The sequence below is a fragment of the Zalophus californianus genome, chromosome X (assembly GCF_009762305.2).
Source record: "Zalophus californianus isolate mZalCal1 chromosome X, mZalCal1.pri.v2, whole genome shotgun sequence".
Taxonomy (NCBI): Eukaryota; Metazoa; Chordata; class Mammalia; order Carnivora; family Otariidae; genus Zalophus; species Zalophus californianus.
In genome coordinates this window covers 57,539,577-57,558,299 of record NC_045612.1, presented here as the reverse complement: position 1 = coordinate 57,558,299, position 18,723 = coordinate 57,539,577, and the positions used below count along the sequence as shown (strand labels likewise).

At 35.3% G+C, this 18,723-nt stretch overlaps 1 protein-coding gene across 1 annotated transcript in view; it reads left to right on the top strand.

Annotated features, from left to right (window-relative positions):
* Positions 1-18,723, top strand: part of DACH2 (dachshund family transcription factor 2) — a 927,084-nt gene that overhangs the window by 243,552 nt on the left and 664,809 nt on the right. The window contains exon 2 of the mRNA XM_027608947.1: positions 11,498-11,536. Coding sequence (XP_027464748.1) covers positions 11,498-11,536 — 39 coding nt within the window. The remainder of the gene's footprint in view (positions 1-11,497; positions 11,537-18,723) is intronic.

Below are 18,723 nucleotides of genomic sequence, written 5' to 3'. Positions count from 1 at the left end.
CATAAAACTCAAATCCCTACTGGAACCAGGGAGATGACATATATTAATTTAGAGGGCCACATATAAGGTCATAGGACATTGTTGATCCTATTCTGATCCACAATTCTGTAGGGGACAGAAGAGTGCATGCTCTGTCTATGGATAGCCATTGCTTCTCTACTTCATCTAGTTGTGCTGAGCCAGTAAATATGTGGGACCAGAGCTTTTGGAAGATTTTTTTTTTTTTTTAGAGAATCTATTGGAAATTCAGATCTTATATAAAATTCTCAGATTTTCATATCTCTGGGCAGACCAAACAAAATATGTTTGGCAGCCTTGGTTTTCCAGTTTGCAACCTTTGCTTTAAAAGTAGTGTGGTGTAGAAAAAGCACTTGCTTAGAGATCAAGGGAGACACAGATCTTGTCTAAATGTATAGCACATCTGTCGACTTTATTATGTTCCCATGAGAATAAAACAGATATGATAATCTTTGGGGAGAGTTCAAAAAGTGCTTCCTTAATATATAGTAGAGGAAGCAGGGTGATGAATTCAGGTCAGGGGCAGTATCTTGAATTAGGAGTCAGACGACTTCTGACACTAATTTTCTATGTAACATTGGCCAAAACATTGAACATCTCAGGGGCTAATTTTTTCATCTGTCAAATGGTGGTGGTGGTGGTGGTGGGTAGTAAAGTAGAGCAGTTCAGACTCACAATATATCATGTAGAGAAAAGAAGGGCTTCACTACTAATTGAAGAGATGAAAAGGAATGACTCCCTCTTATCTTTCCTTCTACTAACCACCAGCACTTTAAATTTTCTTTAGAGTCCAGTTTCAAATTCACTGGAGAAGATCATCTCAAAGGATGTCCATATCTATAAAATGCTCTGTTTTAAGTAACTTTCCCTATTAGAATAATTAGTGAATGTAGCACTTTATTTAGTTACCCTCACATCAGAGGTAGGACTTACTATGTGATATTTGATAGTGAATTTTCAATTTATCTTCAAAAGGACTAAAAAACCTAAATCCAATGATTCTCTGAGTTCTTAACTGGTCTTCTCACTTTATGATATTTTGTTGCCTCTTGTCATGTGTTTTGTATGCTGTTTTTCAATTGTTAAATGTGATTCTGTGGTCTAAGTTTAGGTTTCAAAAGTAAGGATTCCATATCTCTGATTCTTCTACTAAACTGACTCCAATCAGAGAAGGGTACTGGGTAGCAATCATTGTCATTAACTTTGTTGCCTTGTATCCACACACTGCAAGTTAGAAGAATCAAAGTATGAACATGTATTTATCAGCAGTTCAGGGTAAAAATGATCCTGACAAATTCAAAACACAGCCTTCTCTCATTTATTTAATTCTTGGGTCTAAGCCAGTGCAGACTCAACTTCTAGTCATAACTTGTATGTGGGGGACAGTCTATCTAGAGTTGGGAAAATTGGTGTTCTGATGCTGTGCAGCAATGATGATGATTGGAGCTGGTAAGCTGTGTAGAGACCCTTACTACTTATCACCATATGTTGTAGGACCTTGGTTGGTAATAATTCTGTTGGTGGTAGTGATATATTGATTATAGTATCTGGTCCAGTGTTCTTGAACATGTGTAACACCATTTTGTCAGTATTTTCGTAAGAATGTGGTCATATGTATATTTCAGCCACAAAGATAAGTTCTAGTGAATTTCAGGCCCTTTATTCGTGGTTTACATTTTACAGCCAGATTAGAAGTGGGGAGAGGCTGCAGAAAGGTAATTTCAGGAGAATAAGAGATATTAGAGGGGGATATGAAACATTCTAGGTCAACTCCAGGAAATGCAGATGAGAGCTGTTTTATACTGATCTGATAATATTTTTAGCATCATCTGCTTGTTCAGTAAAATTTTCCAAAATGCTGATTACTTGGCAAAGTATAAGGAAATCTAAAATAAATTAAGTGACACACAGAATGAACAAATTCAGAAGTATAGAAGTCACATTTTATTTTGAATGTCAAAAATAAAGTATACGAATTTAACTTGTACTCCCTAAAGTCCTAGAGCCATAGCTAGTGTTAGGCAGTATTGTAAAATACATTCTCACACTTGACAAGGCAAACGAAACAATTTTTAAAGTCAAGTAAACTCCTAATTTCTAAGAAGGTTTTAAATCCTTAATAAAAGAACAGTTAATTCATGGACATTTATATATTTATTGGATAATTCTAACAAGAAAGTTTTAGTATTTGGCAATTTAAAGTCTAAACTTAAATAATCTATGAATCTCAGGTCACAGAAGATTTAAATGATTTTTTGGGGGACTTAGTATAATTATATATATATATACATATATATATATAGTAATAGCTGAAAAAGTTCTTTTGAGTTCAGGAAGTTTTCTACATATAGAAGAGAGGGGGAATCTCTGGTAAAAGGAAAAATAAGTCCTCCAATCCAATAATATACAGCTCATTGAATTAAGAAAGTACACATTATCATTGATTTGGTATGCATGAGTAAGTATATTTTACCTTAAGAAAGTGTCATTTTGGAGTGCCTAGGTGGCTCAGTTGGTTAAGCATCCAACTCTTGATTTCAGCTCAGGTCATGATCTCAGGGTCATGAGGTGGAGCCCCATGACAGCCTCCATCTGCTTGGGATTTTCTCTCTCTCCCTCTCCCTCTACCCCTCCCTCCCCCCCTGCCTTTCTCTCTCTCTCAAAAATAAAAAAAGAGAAAGTGTCATTTCAAAACAGTTTGGGTGAGTGAACTAGAAAGCAAAATCAAGTAGTTCTGACAGTCAAGCTGCAGAACACAAAAATAGGTGAAAAAAAGTTTCGCCTGGGTGGCTCAGTCGTTAAGCGTCTGCCTTCGGCTCAGGTCATGATCCCAGGGTCCTGGGATCGAGCCCCGCATCAGGCTCCCTGCTCAGCGGGAAGCCTGCTTCTCCTTCTCCCACTCCCCCTGCTTGTGTTCCCTCTCTCGCTGTGTCTCTCTCTGTCAAATAAATACATAAAATCTTAAAAAAAAATTTCACCTTCCTCCACTCCTGCCTCCCTTTCCCTAGCAACCCCAGGTACATGTTTGCATTTATGGTTTATTTAGAAATCTTTCTAGAGACCTTTAAGCAGAAAAGCAGTTGTCTTTCAAAACAAACAAGCAAACAACAAAAAGAGAGATGTTTTCCAATTTAATTTTTTTAACTCCAATAAAATTAACATACAGGGTTATATTAATTTCAGGTGTACAATATAGTGATTCAACAATTCTATACTCAGTGCTCATTAAGATAAGTGTACTCTTAATCCCCTTCACCTATTTCAACCATTCTCCAACCCACCTGCCCTCTGGTAACCATCTGTTTGTTCTCTTAGTTAAGAGTCTGTCTCTTTGTCTCTTTTTTTGTTTGTTCATTTGTTCTGTTTCTTAAATTCCACATGTGAGTGAAATCATATGGTATTGGTCTTTCCCTGACTGACTTACTAAAAGGAGACTTAACAAAAATGCTATTGCAAGAGATTACAGAGGGGTAATGAACAAACCATATGTATTTGTTGTGGGCATTATAGGGAGGTTCCTGTTTCTGTACCACTAAAAAGTGCACTAAAGCTCAAAAGAGCCAAATTAAAGTCCTTATAGATGTTAGCATGTTGTTTTATTTTTATGTACTTATTTTTTCATTTTTGATTTTAATTCCAGTACACTTAACATACAGTGTTATATTAGATTCAGGGGTGCAATATAGGATCCATCCATTCTATACATTATTCAGGGCTCATCAGGATAAATATATTCTTAAACCTCTTCACCTATTCCACCCATTCCCCACCCAACTCCCCTCTGGTAGCCATCAGTTTGTTCTCTATAGTTAAGAGTTTAGTTTTTTTGTTTCTCTTTTTTTCTTTGTTCGTTTGTTTCTAAAATTCCACATATGAATGAAATCATATGGTATCTGTCTTTCTCTGACTGACATATTTCACTTAGCCTTCTATCCTCTAGATCCATCCATGTTGTTGCAAATCCAAGAATTTATTATCTTTTATGACTGAGTACTATTCCAATATCTATATATATACCTTATCTTCTTTATCCATTTATCTGTGAATGGACACTGGGTTGCTTCCATAATTTGGCTGTTGTAAATAATGCTGCAGTATACATAGGGGTGCATATATGTTTTTGAATTAGTGTTTTTGTATTCTTGGGTAAATGCCAAGCAGTGGAATTACTGGATCATATGGCAATTCTATTTTTAAAAAATATTTTATTTATTTATTTATCAGAGAGAGGGAGAGAGAGAGAGAGAAAGAGGGCCCACAAGCAGGGGTAACAGCAGGCAGAGGGAGAAGCTGGCTCCCCACTGAGCAAGGAGCCCAATTCAGGACTCGATCCCAGGACCCTGGGATCATGACCTGAGCTGAAGGCAGATGCTTAACGGACTGAGCCACCCAGATGTCCCTCTATTTTTAATTTTTTGAGGAACCTCCATACTGTTTTCCACAGTGGCTGCACCAGTTTGCATTCCCAACAACATGAGTGTTCCTATTTCTCTTCACCAACACCTGTTTTTTTGTGTGTGTTTTTGATTTTAGTCATTCTGACAGGTATGAGATGATATGTCATGGTGGTTTTGATTTGCATTTCCCTGATGATGAGTGATTTTGAGCATCTTTTTATGTGTCTGTTGGCCATCTGGATGCCTTCTTTGGAAAAATGTCTTTCATGTCTTCTGTCCATTTTTTATTTGGATTGTTTGTTTTGGGGTGTTGAGTTTTATAAGTTCTTTATATATTTTGGATACAACCCTTTATTGGATATGTCATTGGCATATATTTTCTTCCATTTTGTAGGTTGCCTTTCAGTTTTGTTGAATGTTTCTTTTGCTGTGCAGAAGCTTTTTATTTTGATGTAGTCTCAATAGTTTATTTTTGCTTTTGGTTCCCTCGCCTCAGGAGACATATCTAGAAAAATGTTTTTATGACCAGTGTCAGGGAATTTATAACCTGTGCTCTCTTCTAGGAGTTTTATGGTTTCAGGTCTCCCACTGAGGTCTTTCGTCCATTTTGAGTTTATTTTTGTGTATGGTGTAGGAAAGTGATTCAGTTACATTCTTTTGCATGTTGCAGTCCAGTTTTCCCAACACCATTTGCCTTTTTCCATTGCATATTCTTGCCTCCTTTCTCAATGATTAATCAACCACATAATCGTGGGTTTATTTCTGAGCTCTCTATTCTGTTCTATTGATATATGTCTATTTTTGTGCCAGTACCATACTATTTCGATTACTACAGATTTGTAGTATATCTTGAAATCTGGGATTGTGATATTTCCAGTCTTGTTCTTCTTTTTCAAATTGCTTTGGCTATTCAGGGTCTTTTTTGGTTCCATACAATTTTAGGATTGTTCTAGTTCTGTGGAAAATGTTGTTGGTATTTTGATAGGGGTTGCATTAAATCTGTAGCTTGATTGGATATTATAGGCATTTTAATAATATTTGTTCTCCTAATTCATGCTCATGGAATATCTTTCCATTTTTGTTATCTTCAATTTCTATCATCAGCGTTTTATAGTTTTCAGATACAGGTTTTTCACCTCCTTGGTTAAGTTTAATTCTTGCTTTTTTATTCTTTTTGGTGCAAATGTAAATAGGATTGTTTTCTTAATTTCTCTTTCTGTTACTTCATTATTAGTGTACAGAAATGCAACGTATTTCTGTATATTCATTTTGTATCTTGCGACCTTACTGAATTTTTATCAGTTCTAGTAGTTTCTTGGGTGGAGTCTTTAGGGTTTTCTATATATAGTATCATGACATCTGCAATAGTGAAAGTTTTACTTCTTCCTTGCTGATTTCAATACCTTTTATTTCTTTTTGTTGTCTGATTGATGTGGCTAGGACTTCCAGTACTATGTTGAATAAATATGATGAGTGTGGACATCCTTGTCTTGTTCCTGACCTTAGAGGAAAAGGTCTCAGTTTTTCACCATTGTGTATGACGTTGGCTGTGTTTTTTTCATATAAGGCCTTTATTACATTGAGGTATGTTCTCTCCAAACATATTTTGTTGAATATTTTTATCATGAATGGATGTGAAATGCTTTTTCTGCATTTATGGAAATATCAAAGTGGTTTTTATCTTTACTTTTATTGATGTGACACATCATATTGATTGATTTGTGAATATTGAACCACCTTTGCATCCCAGGAACAAATCCTACTTGATCGAGTTAAATGATTTTTTAAATGTATTATTGGACTTGGTTTGGTAATATTTTTCTTAGGATTTTTTTCATCTATGTTCATTGGAGATACTGGCTTATAGTTTTCCTTATCTGGTTTTGGTATCAGAGTAAAGGTGACTTCATAGAATGAATTTGGAAGTGTATTTCCTTTTCTATGTTTTGGAATAATGAGAGAAGACTAGGTATTAACTCTTCTTTATATGTTTGGTAGAATCCATCTGTGAAGCCATCTGGTTCTGGACTTTTACTTGTTGAGAGTTTTTTGATTACTGACTCAATTTCATTACTAATAACTGTGTGTTCAAATTTTCTATTTTTTCCTGGTTCAGTTTTAGGAGGTCATATGTTTTTAGGAATTTGTTTCCTTTAGGTTGTCCAATTTGTCAGCATATAATTTTTCAAAATCTTATGATCCTTTGTGTCTCTGTGGTGTTGGTTGTTATTTATTTTTCCTCTTTCATTTCTGGTTTTATTTGAGTCCCTTCCTTTTTTTTTTTTTTTTGTTTCTGATGAATCTGGCTAAAGGTTTATCCACTTTGTTGATCTTCTCAAAAACCCAGCTCCTGGTTTCAATGATCTGTTCTATTTGTTTTTTTTTTTTTTTTGGTTTCTATTTCTTTCATTTCTGTTCTACTCTTTAATTTTTCTTTCTTTCTACTCTTTTGCGGTGTTGTTTGTTCTTTTTCTAGCTTCTTTAGGTGTAAGGTTAGATTCTTTGAGATTTTTCTTGCTTCTTGACGTAGGCTTCTATTGGTATAAACTTCCCTCTTAGAACCATTTTTGCTGCATCTAGAATTGTTCTGACCATCGTGTTTTCATTTTCATTTCTTTCCATGTATTTTTTTATTTTTCTTTGATTTCTTGTTGACCCATTCATTGTGCGGTAGCATGTTATTTAACCTCCATGTATTTGTGTTCTTTCCAGGTTTTTTCTCATGGTTGATTTCTAGTTTCATAGCATTGTCATTGGAAAAGATGCATAGTATGACTTTGATCGTTTTTAATTTGTTGAGACTTGTTTTGTGATCTGTTTTGGAAAATGTCCCATGTGCACTTGAAAAGGATATGTATTCTGCTGTTTTGGGATGGAATGTTCTGAATATATCTGTTAAATCCATTTGATTTAATGTATCATTCAAAGCCACTGTTCCCTTGTTGATTTTCTTGGATAATCTGTCCATTGATGTAATTGGGGCATTAAAATACCTTTTTATTGTATTACTATCAATTACTCCCTTTATGTTTATTATCAGCTGCTTTATGTATTTGGGTGCTCCCATGTTGGATCATAAATATTTACAACTGTTATATCTTCCTGTTGAATTCTTCTCTTTATGATGATGTAGTGTCCTTCTTTATCTTGTTAAAGTCTTTTTATAAAGTCTATTTTGTCTGATATAAGCATTACTACTCTCACTTTATTTTCACTTTCATTTGCATGGTAAATGTTTTTCCATCCCTTCACTTGCAGACTGCATGTGTCTTTAAGTCTGAAATGAATCTCTTGTTGGCAGCATATATATGGGTGTTGCTCTTTTATCCATTTTTTTTTTTTACCGTATATCTTTTGAATGGTGCATATAGTCAATTAACCTTCAAAGTCATTATGGATAGGTATATATTTATTGCGATTTTGTTACTTGTTTTTGTGGTTTTTCTCTCTTCCTTCTCTTGCTCTCTTCTCTCATGATTTGCTGTTTTTTTTGTTTTTGTTTTTGTTTTTTGGTGATATACATGGATTCCTTTCTCTTTTTTTTGCCTATCACCAGTTTTTGATTTGTGGTTATTACCATTAGGCTTGTATATATAACATCTCATGCATATAGCAGTCTGTATTGAGTTGATGGTTGCTTAAGTTTGAACCCATTCTAAAAGCACAACATTTTTACTCCTCTTCCCCGAGCATTTTAGATATATGGTATTGTACTCTATATCCTTTTATTTTGTGAATCCTTTGACTGATTTTTATAGCTATAATTAATTTTAGTGCTTTTGTGCTTCCTACTTTTATTACTCCTGCTTTCCACTCCGGCCTACACAGAGGTTTCCTTTCCACTCAGTGTCGTCTTTAACATTTCCTGAAGGCTGGTTTAGTGGTGTTGAATACCTTTAACTTTTGTTTGTCTGAGAAACTCTTTGTCTCTTCCTCTATTCTGAATGATAGCCTTGCTGGATAGAATATTCTTGGTTGCAGGTTTTGTTTTCTTTCAGCACTTGAATATATCATGCCACTCTTTTTAAGCCTGCACACTTTCTGCTGAAAAAACAGCTGATAGCCTTACAGAGTTTCCCTTGTATGTAATGTTTTCTTTTCTCCTTCTGCTTTTAAAATTCCCTCTTATCACCACATTTTGCCATTTTAATAAGTGTGTGTCCTGGTGTGGACCTCCTTGGGTTGATTTTATTGGGGGCTCTCTGTGTCTCCTGGATTTGGATTTCTGTTTCCTTCCCATATTCTGGAAATTTTCAGCTGTTATTTCTTCAAATACATTTTCTGCCCCCTTTTCTCTCTCTTATCTTTCTGGGATCCCTATAATGATAACATTTTTATGCCTTATGGTGTCATTGAGTTCCCTAAGTGTATTTTCATTTATTATTTTTATTTTTGCTCTTTCACATTCTGCTTGATTGCTTTCCTTTCCTCTGTCCACCATGTCACTGGTCTGTTCTGCTTCCTCTAGTCTAGTTTTTATTTCCTCTAGTGCATTTTAAATTTCAGTTATTGAGTTCTTCATTTCTTTTTTTAAAGATTTTATTTATTATTAATTAATTAATTAATTAATTTATTAACAGAGAGCAAACACAAGCATGGGGAGCAGCAGAGTTCTTCATTTCTGATTGGTTCTTTTTTATGTTTTCTATCTTTTTGTTAAGGGTCACTCTGAGGCTTTCCACTGTTTTTCCAAGTCCAGTGAATATCTTTATGGTCATTACTTTAAATTCTCTATTGGTCATGTTACTTATCTTTGTTTCATTTAGCTCTCTTGCTGTGATTTTGTCCCTTTTTTCATGTCACATTCCTTTGTCTCCTCATTTTGTCTAACTCTCTGTGTCTGTTTCTTTGTGTTAGGAAAGTCAGTTATGTCTCCTTCTCTTGAAAGTAGTGGCCGTATGAAGATGCCCTGTGGTGCTCTGCAATGCAATGTCCCTGGTTCACCATAACCTGGCACTTCTGGGGTGTCTTCTATGTTTGTTGCATGTACCCTGCTTTTGCATTCAGTATAGTTGTCTGCAGTGGCTCTCTTTGCCTCGTGGTCGGGGTTTGATCCCTGTGTTGTTAGGAGGCAAATCTGGGGCCACTTTAAGATTGATTTGAATCAGACCATGCATTTGCCAGAGCTGTGGCAGCACCAAAGTGCAGGGTGCTCTCCTTGTTTTGTCCCCTGAGAAGCTGTCATTGGTGGGTGGGTCCTTCAGTCAGACCAGATGTGTGCTCCCAGCCCACTGCTGGGTTTGCAGTCGGAATGGTGTTTGTGGTTATCTTCTTCTTTTCCTGGGGCAGGAGTCACTTTGGAGTACTTCTGACCTCTATCAGGTTTGCTTCACTCTATCAGGCTTGTGGCACTCCTTTGGATGGTCTCCTGCCAAGGGCATGTTGGAAGGGGCATGTCCACAGGAGAATGTGGGGTGGGGCACACAGTGCCAGGAAGATCTAGGCTATTCCACTGCAGAAGGAGACCCCCAGCCACCCTGGGAAAACTGCCCAGTCTGGGATGGAGGGGATGGTCTGTAAAAGAGCACAGGGGTCAGGCAAGCTTTGTGGAGAGTGCTCATCCTGCACTGGTTCCCACAGTTGTCTGGGTAGGTAGGCTGTAGGGAAGTGGAGGGAAATTGCACCAACAAGCTCTTTCATTCTAGGAGTCTTCCAAAGATCCCTCCCCCAGCACATGTTCTGAGATTAGTAAATAAATCTCCTTCCTGTATACCCTAGGCATTGTTCAAACCGTTGCTTCTATGCTGCGTTTCAGTGGGGCTGTTTATTGTGCTGTTTAAGGGCAGGGACTCAGGTTCCAATCACTCTCTGGCTTTCCCAGAGTGGAGCTGCTGAATTTTAAAGTTCCAGGTGTTAAGACTCACTGATTGTAAGAACTCACAAAACAGGTTCTCTTGGTTTTCAAAGCCAAATATTATGGGAATTCATCTTCCCAGTATGGGTCTCTAATGCCTTTGGTGTCTGGTATAGGGTCTGCTCCTCTCTTTTCCTAGCCCAAGATGTCCCTCCCTCCCATGGACAGTCCTATGGGTGAGTTTGGCTCCTGACCATATCTCTGCCCTCTCTACACTTTTTGATGTGGCTTCTCTACATTTAGCTATGGAGAGTCTGTTCTGCCAGTCTTTGGTTATTTTCTGGTTTATTTACTCTGATGTGGATATTATTTAGGTGTAACCACAAGATGAGGTGACAAGTAGGGTACAGGGATCCTCCTACTCTGCCATCTTCCCCAGAAGCAGCATGTTGTTTTAGATTTTATAGTTCCTCACTAAAGAGTTTGGAAACACTAGGAAATACTATACTATTAGAAAGAATGTTTGTTTTGTTAATTAAGCTAATTTTGTGGGTTTTTTATTAATCTCTTTTGTATGTGTTTATTTTGTATGGGTGTGTGTATGACTTTGTGTGTGTGTGTGTGTGTATGTGTGTGTAACCCTTTTCGGAAGGATGTAAGATAGTTTATTATTGCTCCAGAAATAAGTGTATAGTGAGCTGTGTGATTAATAGCTCCATGTTTAGAAAATTAAGGCATAACATTGATATTGGTTCACTTTCATCATCCTGTTGGCCAAATGAAAATGGGGGGCAAAACCCTAGAAAGAGATTTTTTTCCTCCTAAATATATTGGAATACCCATTGGGATGGGAAGAAGACTCTTGAGAGAAAGGAAGAAGACACAATATTGCAGAAACTTTCTTAGGAATTGTTACGACCCGAGGCCATTTTTTTTTTCAACAGAAATCTATAACCTTTTTTCCTTGCCTTCATATATGGAAAAGCCCTAAACAAGATGACATTTCACATTATTCTTTACTCAGTGGGGATTAGACCAGAACTACAATAGCATTGTCCATATATTTAAAACATTATCTTAACAATAACAATTCAGGCTTTCTTACCTTCTTTGTGCTCTTCCCTTCTGGTGTTTCATTGTGTGTAACCTATCTAAAGTTCCTGAAGAATTGAACAAGATTTTTTTTTTTGTGAAATATAATAAAGCCTTGACTAATTGGAAGCAAACTAACCAGAACTCTCAATTAACCAGTTTTATTTATTTATTTTTTGCTATACTCTCCTTTTAGAAGGAAGAGGCAAATGACAAGAAAACAAGCTGTTAACAGGTATTTATGTATTTATTTTTTAAAAATCAACTTCCTGGGAATGTCCTGGAGCCGGTATAGATTCAGCCCAACTTCAATAATTTTGTTCCCTGTACTGTAATTATTAAGGTAGGAAAGTAGAGCCATTTAAAATTTTCAGAGCAAATGCTGAATCTTTCTTAATCCTTAGTTAATAATAAGAAATATGAAATCCAAATAGCTAATTAGACCCTGTCTATCCATTTGAGGGTACTAGTTAATTGGGTCTTCACACTTTCATTATTGGCAGTAATCATTCATATGTATTAACTGGGAATGGATCCTAGGACCATGCAGTGGGGAGATGACTTCCAGTCACAGGGAACAACTCCTTTCCCGGGAACTAAAGCAGAAGCTAGGAAAAGGCTGCAAAGTTGATGTGGGTTGAGTGAGGGTCATTGACACAAAAACCATGACACCTGTGTAAAATAACGAGAAGGTAATTCACTCATCCCATGACTCTGGAATGCTTAGGAAGGTACATTCACTTTTGCAGGGCAGCGCAGGTTATTAAGTGTGCTGGTAAAGCAATAAAGGAAAAAAAATAAGCCATCTAATCTTGTGGAGCTGTTCTAAGCATTAGGCATGGATATATTCTGTAAGCATGCTAGTAGTTCTAAAATATTTGAAATTATTTTTTTCTAAAAATACATTTTTTTAAAAAAAATTGGAAGTCTAAGAAGATTTATGTTTGAAACTTCTTAAAATTATCTATGGCAATTTCAGTTGAATTGCAATGAGAGATACCATATTGCTCTAGACTTTATACCTTTTAGGTTGTAATGTGGAGAATAATGGACAGTAACTCAAAGAAGCAAGGGAAAAAGAGGGCAACCCATGGTAATAAAGTACAAAAGTACATTTTGATATTGCCTGACAATTGTGCCCCCTCTTCTCTTCCATATACCTTTCTCAGGTTAAATCACCCTTTGGTGACTTTTCCCCAATTTCTTCAGGGCTGCCCTTGATAATATGTTTTATCCATATTTTTTTCTACAACAAAAATGCCATAGGGTTATGGGGGAGATGGGGACCATGCCGTGTGGGTTTTCAATGTAGAAAATGAAAACCACTATGGTGATGTTTGTAATATCTGGGACATTTCCTATTCTAAATATTACTTTTAAATATCATGCACACTAAATAATACCCAAGTGACCTGAAGCAGTGGATGTGCCTCCTTAAGTGCCAAACTTTCTATTAGACTGTAACTTTCGTGTTGGGGGAGACTAGAACCCACTAGATTTCATTAATGAATGATTTTAACTGAAAAACTTTACATAGTTTGAGTTTTGAGTTTAGGTTTGGGATATTGAAAGTAAATGTTTTTGTATTTTAAATGAATGCAATTGAATTCAGACACTGAAATTGACTTTCATTTTATTTTAATTTTCCTGGTAAAATGACATGCAAATTAATATAATGTTCTCTTCATTAAATTAATTATATCAGTAGTTTATAACTGTATAGATTTATTTTAGATTAATCAGAGCACACATTACATATATACATATGTATGTAATGAGTTTTTACATTTGCTGTAATCTGAGAAAAACCATGAAATGTTCTTAAAAGTATATGCACTGATTCACTTACATAAACTACAGAGAAATAGGAGAGTCGCAAACTCTAATGCTTACTGATGCAAGGCTGGTAATGTAAATGAAAGGCCATAAGCAATAGGAAGTGGTGGGGACTAGGGTGACCTAGAGAGTATATATTCTTTCCAAAGGTGTCAGCTATTACTCAGTGTAGCTGATTGCCACCATGTGGGAATGTAGGCCAAATATTATTAAACTCTGAGTTTTTAAGAGAAGCCAGGAATGCAGATTTTTATATGAAATTCCCTAATTCTTAAATGTTGGTAACCAACTCAATAAAAGCAAAAACAAAACCAAAAAAATAAAGAAAGGAAAAGAAAGAATAACTATGTAGGCTGAAGAAAATCATCTATGGTCTGTATCTAGCCCATGGGCTGTCAGCTTGCGACCTATTTTAAATTGTAAATCCTCTAGGTACTGCAGTTTAAAAAAAAAAAATCACAGTATGTTATAAATACACCCGAAGATCTTGATCATGGAAAATTCATGTAAAGTGAATTAAAAATAAGTGGAGTGCTTGTAAATAATTCTCCTGGGACTCAAAGTGGTGAATCACGTCATGATTTTTTCCTTACTATATGGAAATAACCAAGATAGTTTTCCCTTAATTTGGTTTGAAAATTAAGATAAAATTATGATTTTGTTTTGCTTTCATATTTATCAATGAAATGCAGTATGAAAGATCATTAGTGCCATCTCCAAAGAGAACATTTAAATATAGGTTCTGTCACATAACATAATTATGGCTTCTATTTAAAACCTAATTCATGGTGCTTTAATAGGAAGAAAACTATATATAGTATGTGTTCTTTTAATTTTAAATTGACTTGCCTTTCAACAAATTTCCAATTTCTTCTAGCAAAATTCCTTTATTTTTACAAATGGTTAAAGAAATAAAAGAAATGTAAGTAGTTAACACAATAAAACTTCATCTGAACTTTTCATTGGCATTGGCAAAGATAAAACAAAAGTTGGTCATCTGAAATTTTTGTTTGAGGTAACTGATTGATCTGAAACTCCACTTGTTTGTCTGTCTTGCCATGGACCTTAGCACATAATCCCACTGTGCCACAATGCTTTTAACATTTGTATGCCCCTTTTATCACTGGCAATCCAAAAGTGTATTTGTCTAAAAAGGAAACAGTTAATTCCAATCTTTCTAGAAAAAAAGAAAGGAAAAAAAAAAAAACAAACTTCATTGTTTTAATGGCTCCTATGATGTGCACTATAAATCCTTAGTCAGGGTGGTCAGTTAAGGGGCACCTGGGTGATTCAGTCAGTTAAGCATCTGTCTTCGGCTCAGGTCATGATCCCGGCTTCTGAGATCAAGCCCCACGTCGGACTCCCTGCTCAACAGGGAACCTGCTTCTTCCTCTCCCTCTGCCTGCTGCTCCCCCCTGCTTGTGCTCTCTCGGTCAAATAAATAAATAAAATATTTTTAAAAAGGGTGATCAGTTAACATTATCATTTCTGATGAGAAACTTATCAGAGGACTAAAAAAAGAGAAAAGTGAAATTAGAGAAAGAAAGGAATGCACAGTCTCAAATTCTAAATTAACTTAAAAAAGCCTCCCATTTGTCAACAAATTATTCTAGTTGCAGATTTAACACAGACATATATGAAAGATGAGAAATTGTTGGACAACTTGTCAATATATATGATGTGCAAAATAGGTGATGTTTAACTAAATAGAATTTTTGTAGACAGTGCTTCCCTTTGTAGCTCATCAAATAGTTTTGACCACAAGTAATCTGTTGTGTGATAGGTTGAACAATGCTTAAATATACTAATTAATTATAATTGTTCTCTAAAAACTCTAACAACTGGAAATTCTTAGTTAATTGGTTAGCCTTCAGAGGTAGAGAATATAAGAAATGAGTGATTATTTGATACATTTAACCAGTGTAGACATATAAATAAGGTAATTCAGGAAAAAATTTGATGAACAACTGCTACTCTTATTTTTGCCAGAACATAATATCTAACATTTTTCAGACATGATATCCCAGGTTATTTTAGTTCATTTAATCTTCATAACAACCCTACAAGGTAGGTGATATTATTGTGATCCTTGTTTTACAGATGATGGTACTGAGGCACAGAGAAGGTTAAATGACTTATCTGAGACCACACAGCCTACAAATATCAGAGCCAGCATTTAAATCAAGGCAGTCTGATTACAAAGTTCATATACTTTGGATCAATATATTTTATAACCTGACAACTGGAATCAGACTAATTACCAAAACACCTCATTTCATTATATATATATATATATATATATATATATATATATATATATATATATATACATATATATATATTTCTGAAATCAATTTTGGTAGCATCATTTTGATTGTGTAATAAATTAGCAAGATTGATTATAAAATAGCTCAAATAAATCAAGAGATAATGAGAGACAGTTGTGGACCAATAACCAAGTCTACATTTTGTTACATTTGATTCAAAGCTCATTTTTTAAAAAAAGGTATCTGTAAAGCATTATTGATATAACTAATGCTAATCTCCTTTCTCCTCCACCCTTCATTAGAGTTAACCACCGTTTTAAAATTTGTGTGAATTATTGCTTGGTGTTTTTTTTATCATATGTGTATTTATGCACAAACAATATGCAGTATTAGTTTTTGTGTTTTTAAAATGTACCTAAATGGTTTGGTACTATACTATTCTTTTGTAATCATTGTTTTTACATTATGTTTTTGAGATTTATCTAAGTTGATACATGCTGATCTAGTTCATTCATTTATTTTTTAATTGTCCATTCTACTATCTAATTGCATGAGTACACCACAGTTTGATTATTCTTTACTATATTGATGGACATTTAGATTGTTTTCAATTTTTTGTTATTACATAGAGTGCTGTAAATGGACATCATGTTTTCTTGTGCCTTTGTGGGAGAATTTTTCTGGGGTATAAACCTAGAAGTGAAATCATTGAGTTGTGGACTATGCACATCTTCAAGTTTAATAGTTATTGTTGAATTGCTCTCCAAAATCGTTCTGACTTACATTCCCACTAGTGTTATACAATAATTCCTATTTTCCCAAATTTTACCAATGTAGTAGAGTGTTTTTAGAGATTTTATTTATTTGAGAAAGAGAGAGAGAGTGAGAGAGAGGGAGAGAATGAGTGTGGGGGAGGGCAGGGGGGGAGAGAGAGAGAGAGAGAGAGAGAGAGAGAGAGAGAGAGAAGCAGACTCCCCACTGAGCAGGGAGCCTGATTCAGGGCTCGATCACAAGACCCCAAAAATTATGATTGAGCCAAAGGCAGATGCTTAACTGACTGAGTCACCCAGGTGCCCCTGTGGTAGATATTTTTAACAAACAATTCCTTTGAAGAAAAAAATAATTATTTTTATTGATTCTCTTTCATGATTATACCCAGAGATTAAACACTGATTCTGATCACTTAGGGCACATAACAATGCTTACTGAAACTATTTGTGTCATTATTCTTCATTTTAAAACATATGTAGTTCGGATATGAATAAAAATACTATTTAAAATTTGTAAAGTATTTTCCAGGTTACAAAGCACTTTCCCATAAAGCCTCATTTGATGAGAGTGTGGTATAGCAGGAAGAGCTTTGGAAAGAGTCAGAAGTCCATGGACTTAAAACAACACTGAAAATAACTCTGTGGCTTGGGACCTCAGTTGCCATATCTGTAAAATTAGGATGTTGGACTAAACAGTCTCTTAGAGACATATTATATAACCTTTGATCTATAATGCATATGTTCCCTTTTCCCTGAAGCTATAATTTACTTATTGTGCATAAAACATAAAGACAAAATTGAATTTTATCAATTTGTGAAAAGTGTTATAACACTCTCTGGCATAGTTAAGATCATGTTTATCTTATTTATCCTATTTATCTTTGTGTTTCTCTTAATTTAAGGACAGTTGGGGTGGGAGTGGGATAGAAGATTGGAGCAGAATCTCAGCATTATGACTAGACAGTAGCCACACACCATCTTGAATTAATATTCAATGTTTCCCATTCTGAATCATCACATTACAAATGCTGAAATATAATGAAAGTCCAACTACAATTTATTATGGTTTTGCGTTTCTCCTCAAGTTCTTTTTAAATATGTTTCAGATTCAGAGAAGAGGTCTTTAATATTTTCAACTCATTTAAGATTTGATTCCAATAATGCTTTTATTGTGCTGCACATAGCTACTTAAAGTAGAGGGAGGACTCAGATTGACTATTCTGTCATATTTTCTTTTTGGATGGGGGGGTAACTAATTGAATTTTGTGTTTGGGGAGATTTTTTATTGGAATGAGCTGGATCTGTACCCTAGAGTTTAACAAAGAGCTTTTGGGGTTTCTTAGATTCCATGTGTACTGGTAAGAATGTCCAGTTAGAAAACTGTCTAATATTGTAAGAGATTAAATTATAAAAGGTATTCAGTTGGGGCACTCCTGGGTGGTTCAGTAGGTTAAGCGTGTGCCTTTGGCTCAGGTCATGATCCCAGGGTCCTGGGATTGAGCCCAGCATCGGGCTCTCTGCTCAGCGGGGAGCCTGCTTCTCCCTCTGCCTGCGGCTCCCCCTGCTTGTGCTCTCTCTCTCTTCCTATGACAAATAAATACAATCTTTAAATAAAATAAAAGGTAGTTAGTTGAAACTGATTTTACTTAAACTCCAAGAATTATCAGCCTACCACACACTCACATATCATCACACATTTACACACACAAATATATCCTATCTCTATCACAGAATACCTATTATTTTCAATTACTTTAAAAAAATCTTTGAAAACATGAATAGAGTTATGTTTTTAGTGAAATTTCTACTTATGGAAGATGGCAATTCTGGCAAACAAAATCTAAATCAGTTACTCTCCTGTGATGATGACATTTTTAGGGACTTCTCTATAAGTAGTCCTGGGAAAAATTTTTGATAATGGCATTCCTGGGGAGTGAACTGAGTTCCTACAGTGTTTCAAATCAGATATTACAAGAAAAATGTGGTTCATACACTTTGTTCAGATGATCTCCAGGTTCATACAATTCAAATATGTATACCTCATTGTTCAAATGTGACAATAAGCCTGGAGAATCCCATGTAACTTGTTTTTGAGGGTTTGTACCTACTCGCCTATTTGTGAACTGACTGTGGGACTCCTATTTAAGAAATTCCATTGCTATTTTTGCTAATTGGCACCCCATTTTATAGTTTAAGCAGATTCTGATAACCACTATTTGCCTTTCTCTGTTACTTCCACAAGTTCAGAGGAACTTGTGCCAAATTAATCTAGATTAATTTTGCCTAGATCCTACCTATCCTACAAGGAGATTTAATTAGGTTATCTAACTTTTTCAATAAGCACTAAATAAATCACTTAAAACACAAGATATTGCAAAACCTTTAAGCTAGTTTTATAAGTCAGAGCATTTTCACAACAGCACTTCTTGGACATAATACACTAAGTGGCTGACAAAACTATTGAAAAATCATTACTTTAAGAAAATAAATATTATGGCTACTGTTAAAATAAAAAAGCGGGGGCGAGGCGCCTGGGTGGCTCAGTCAGT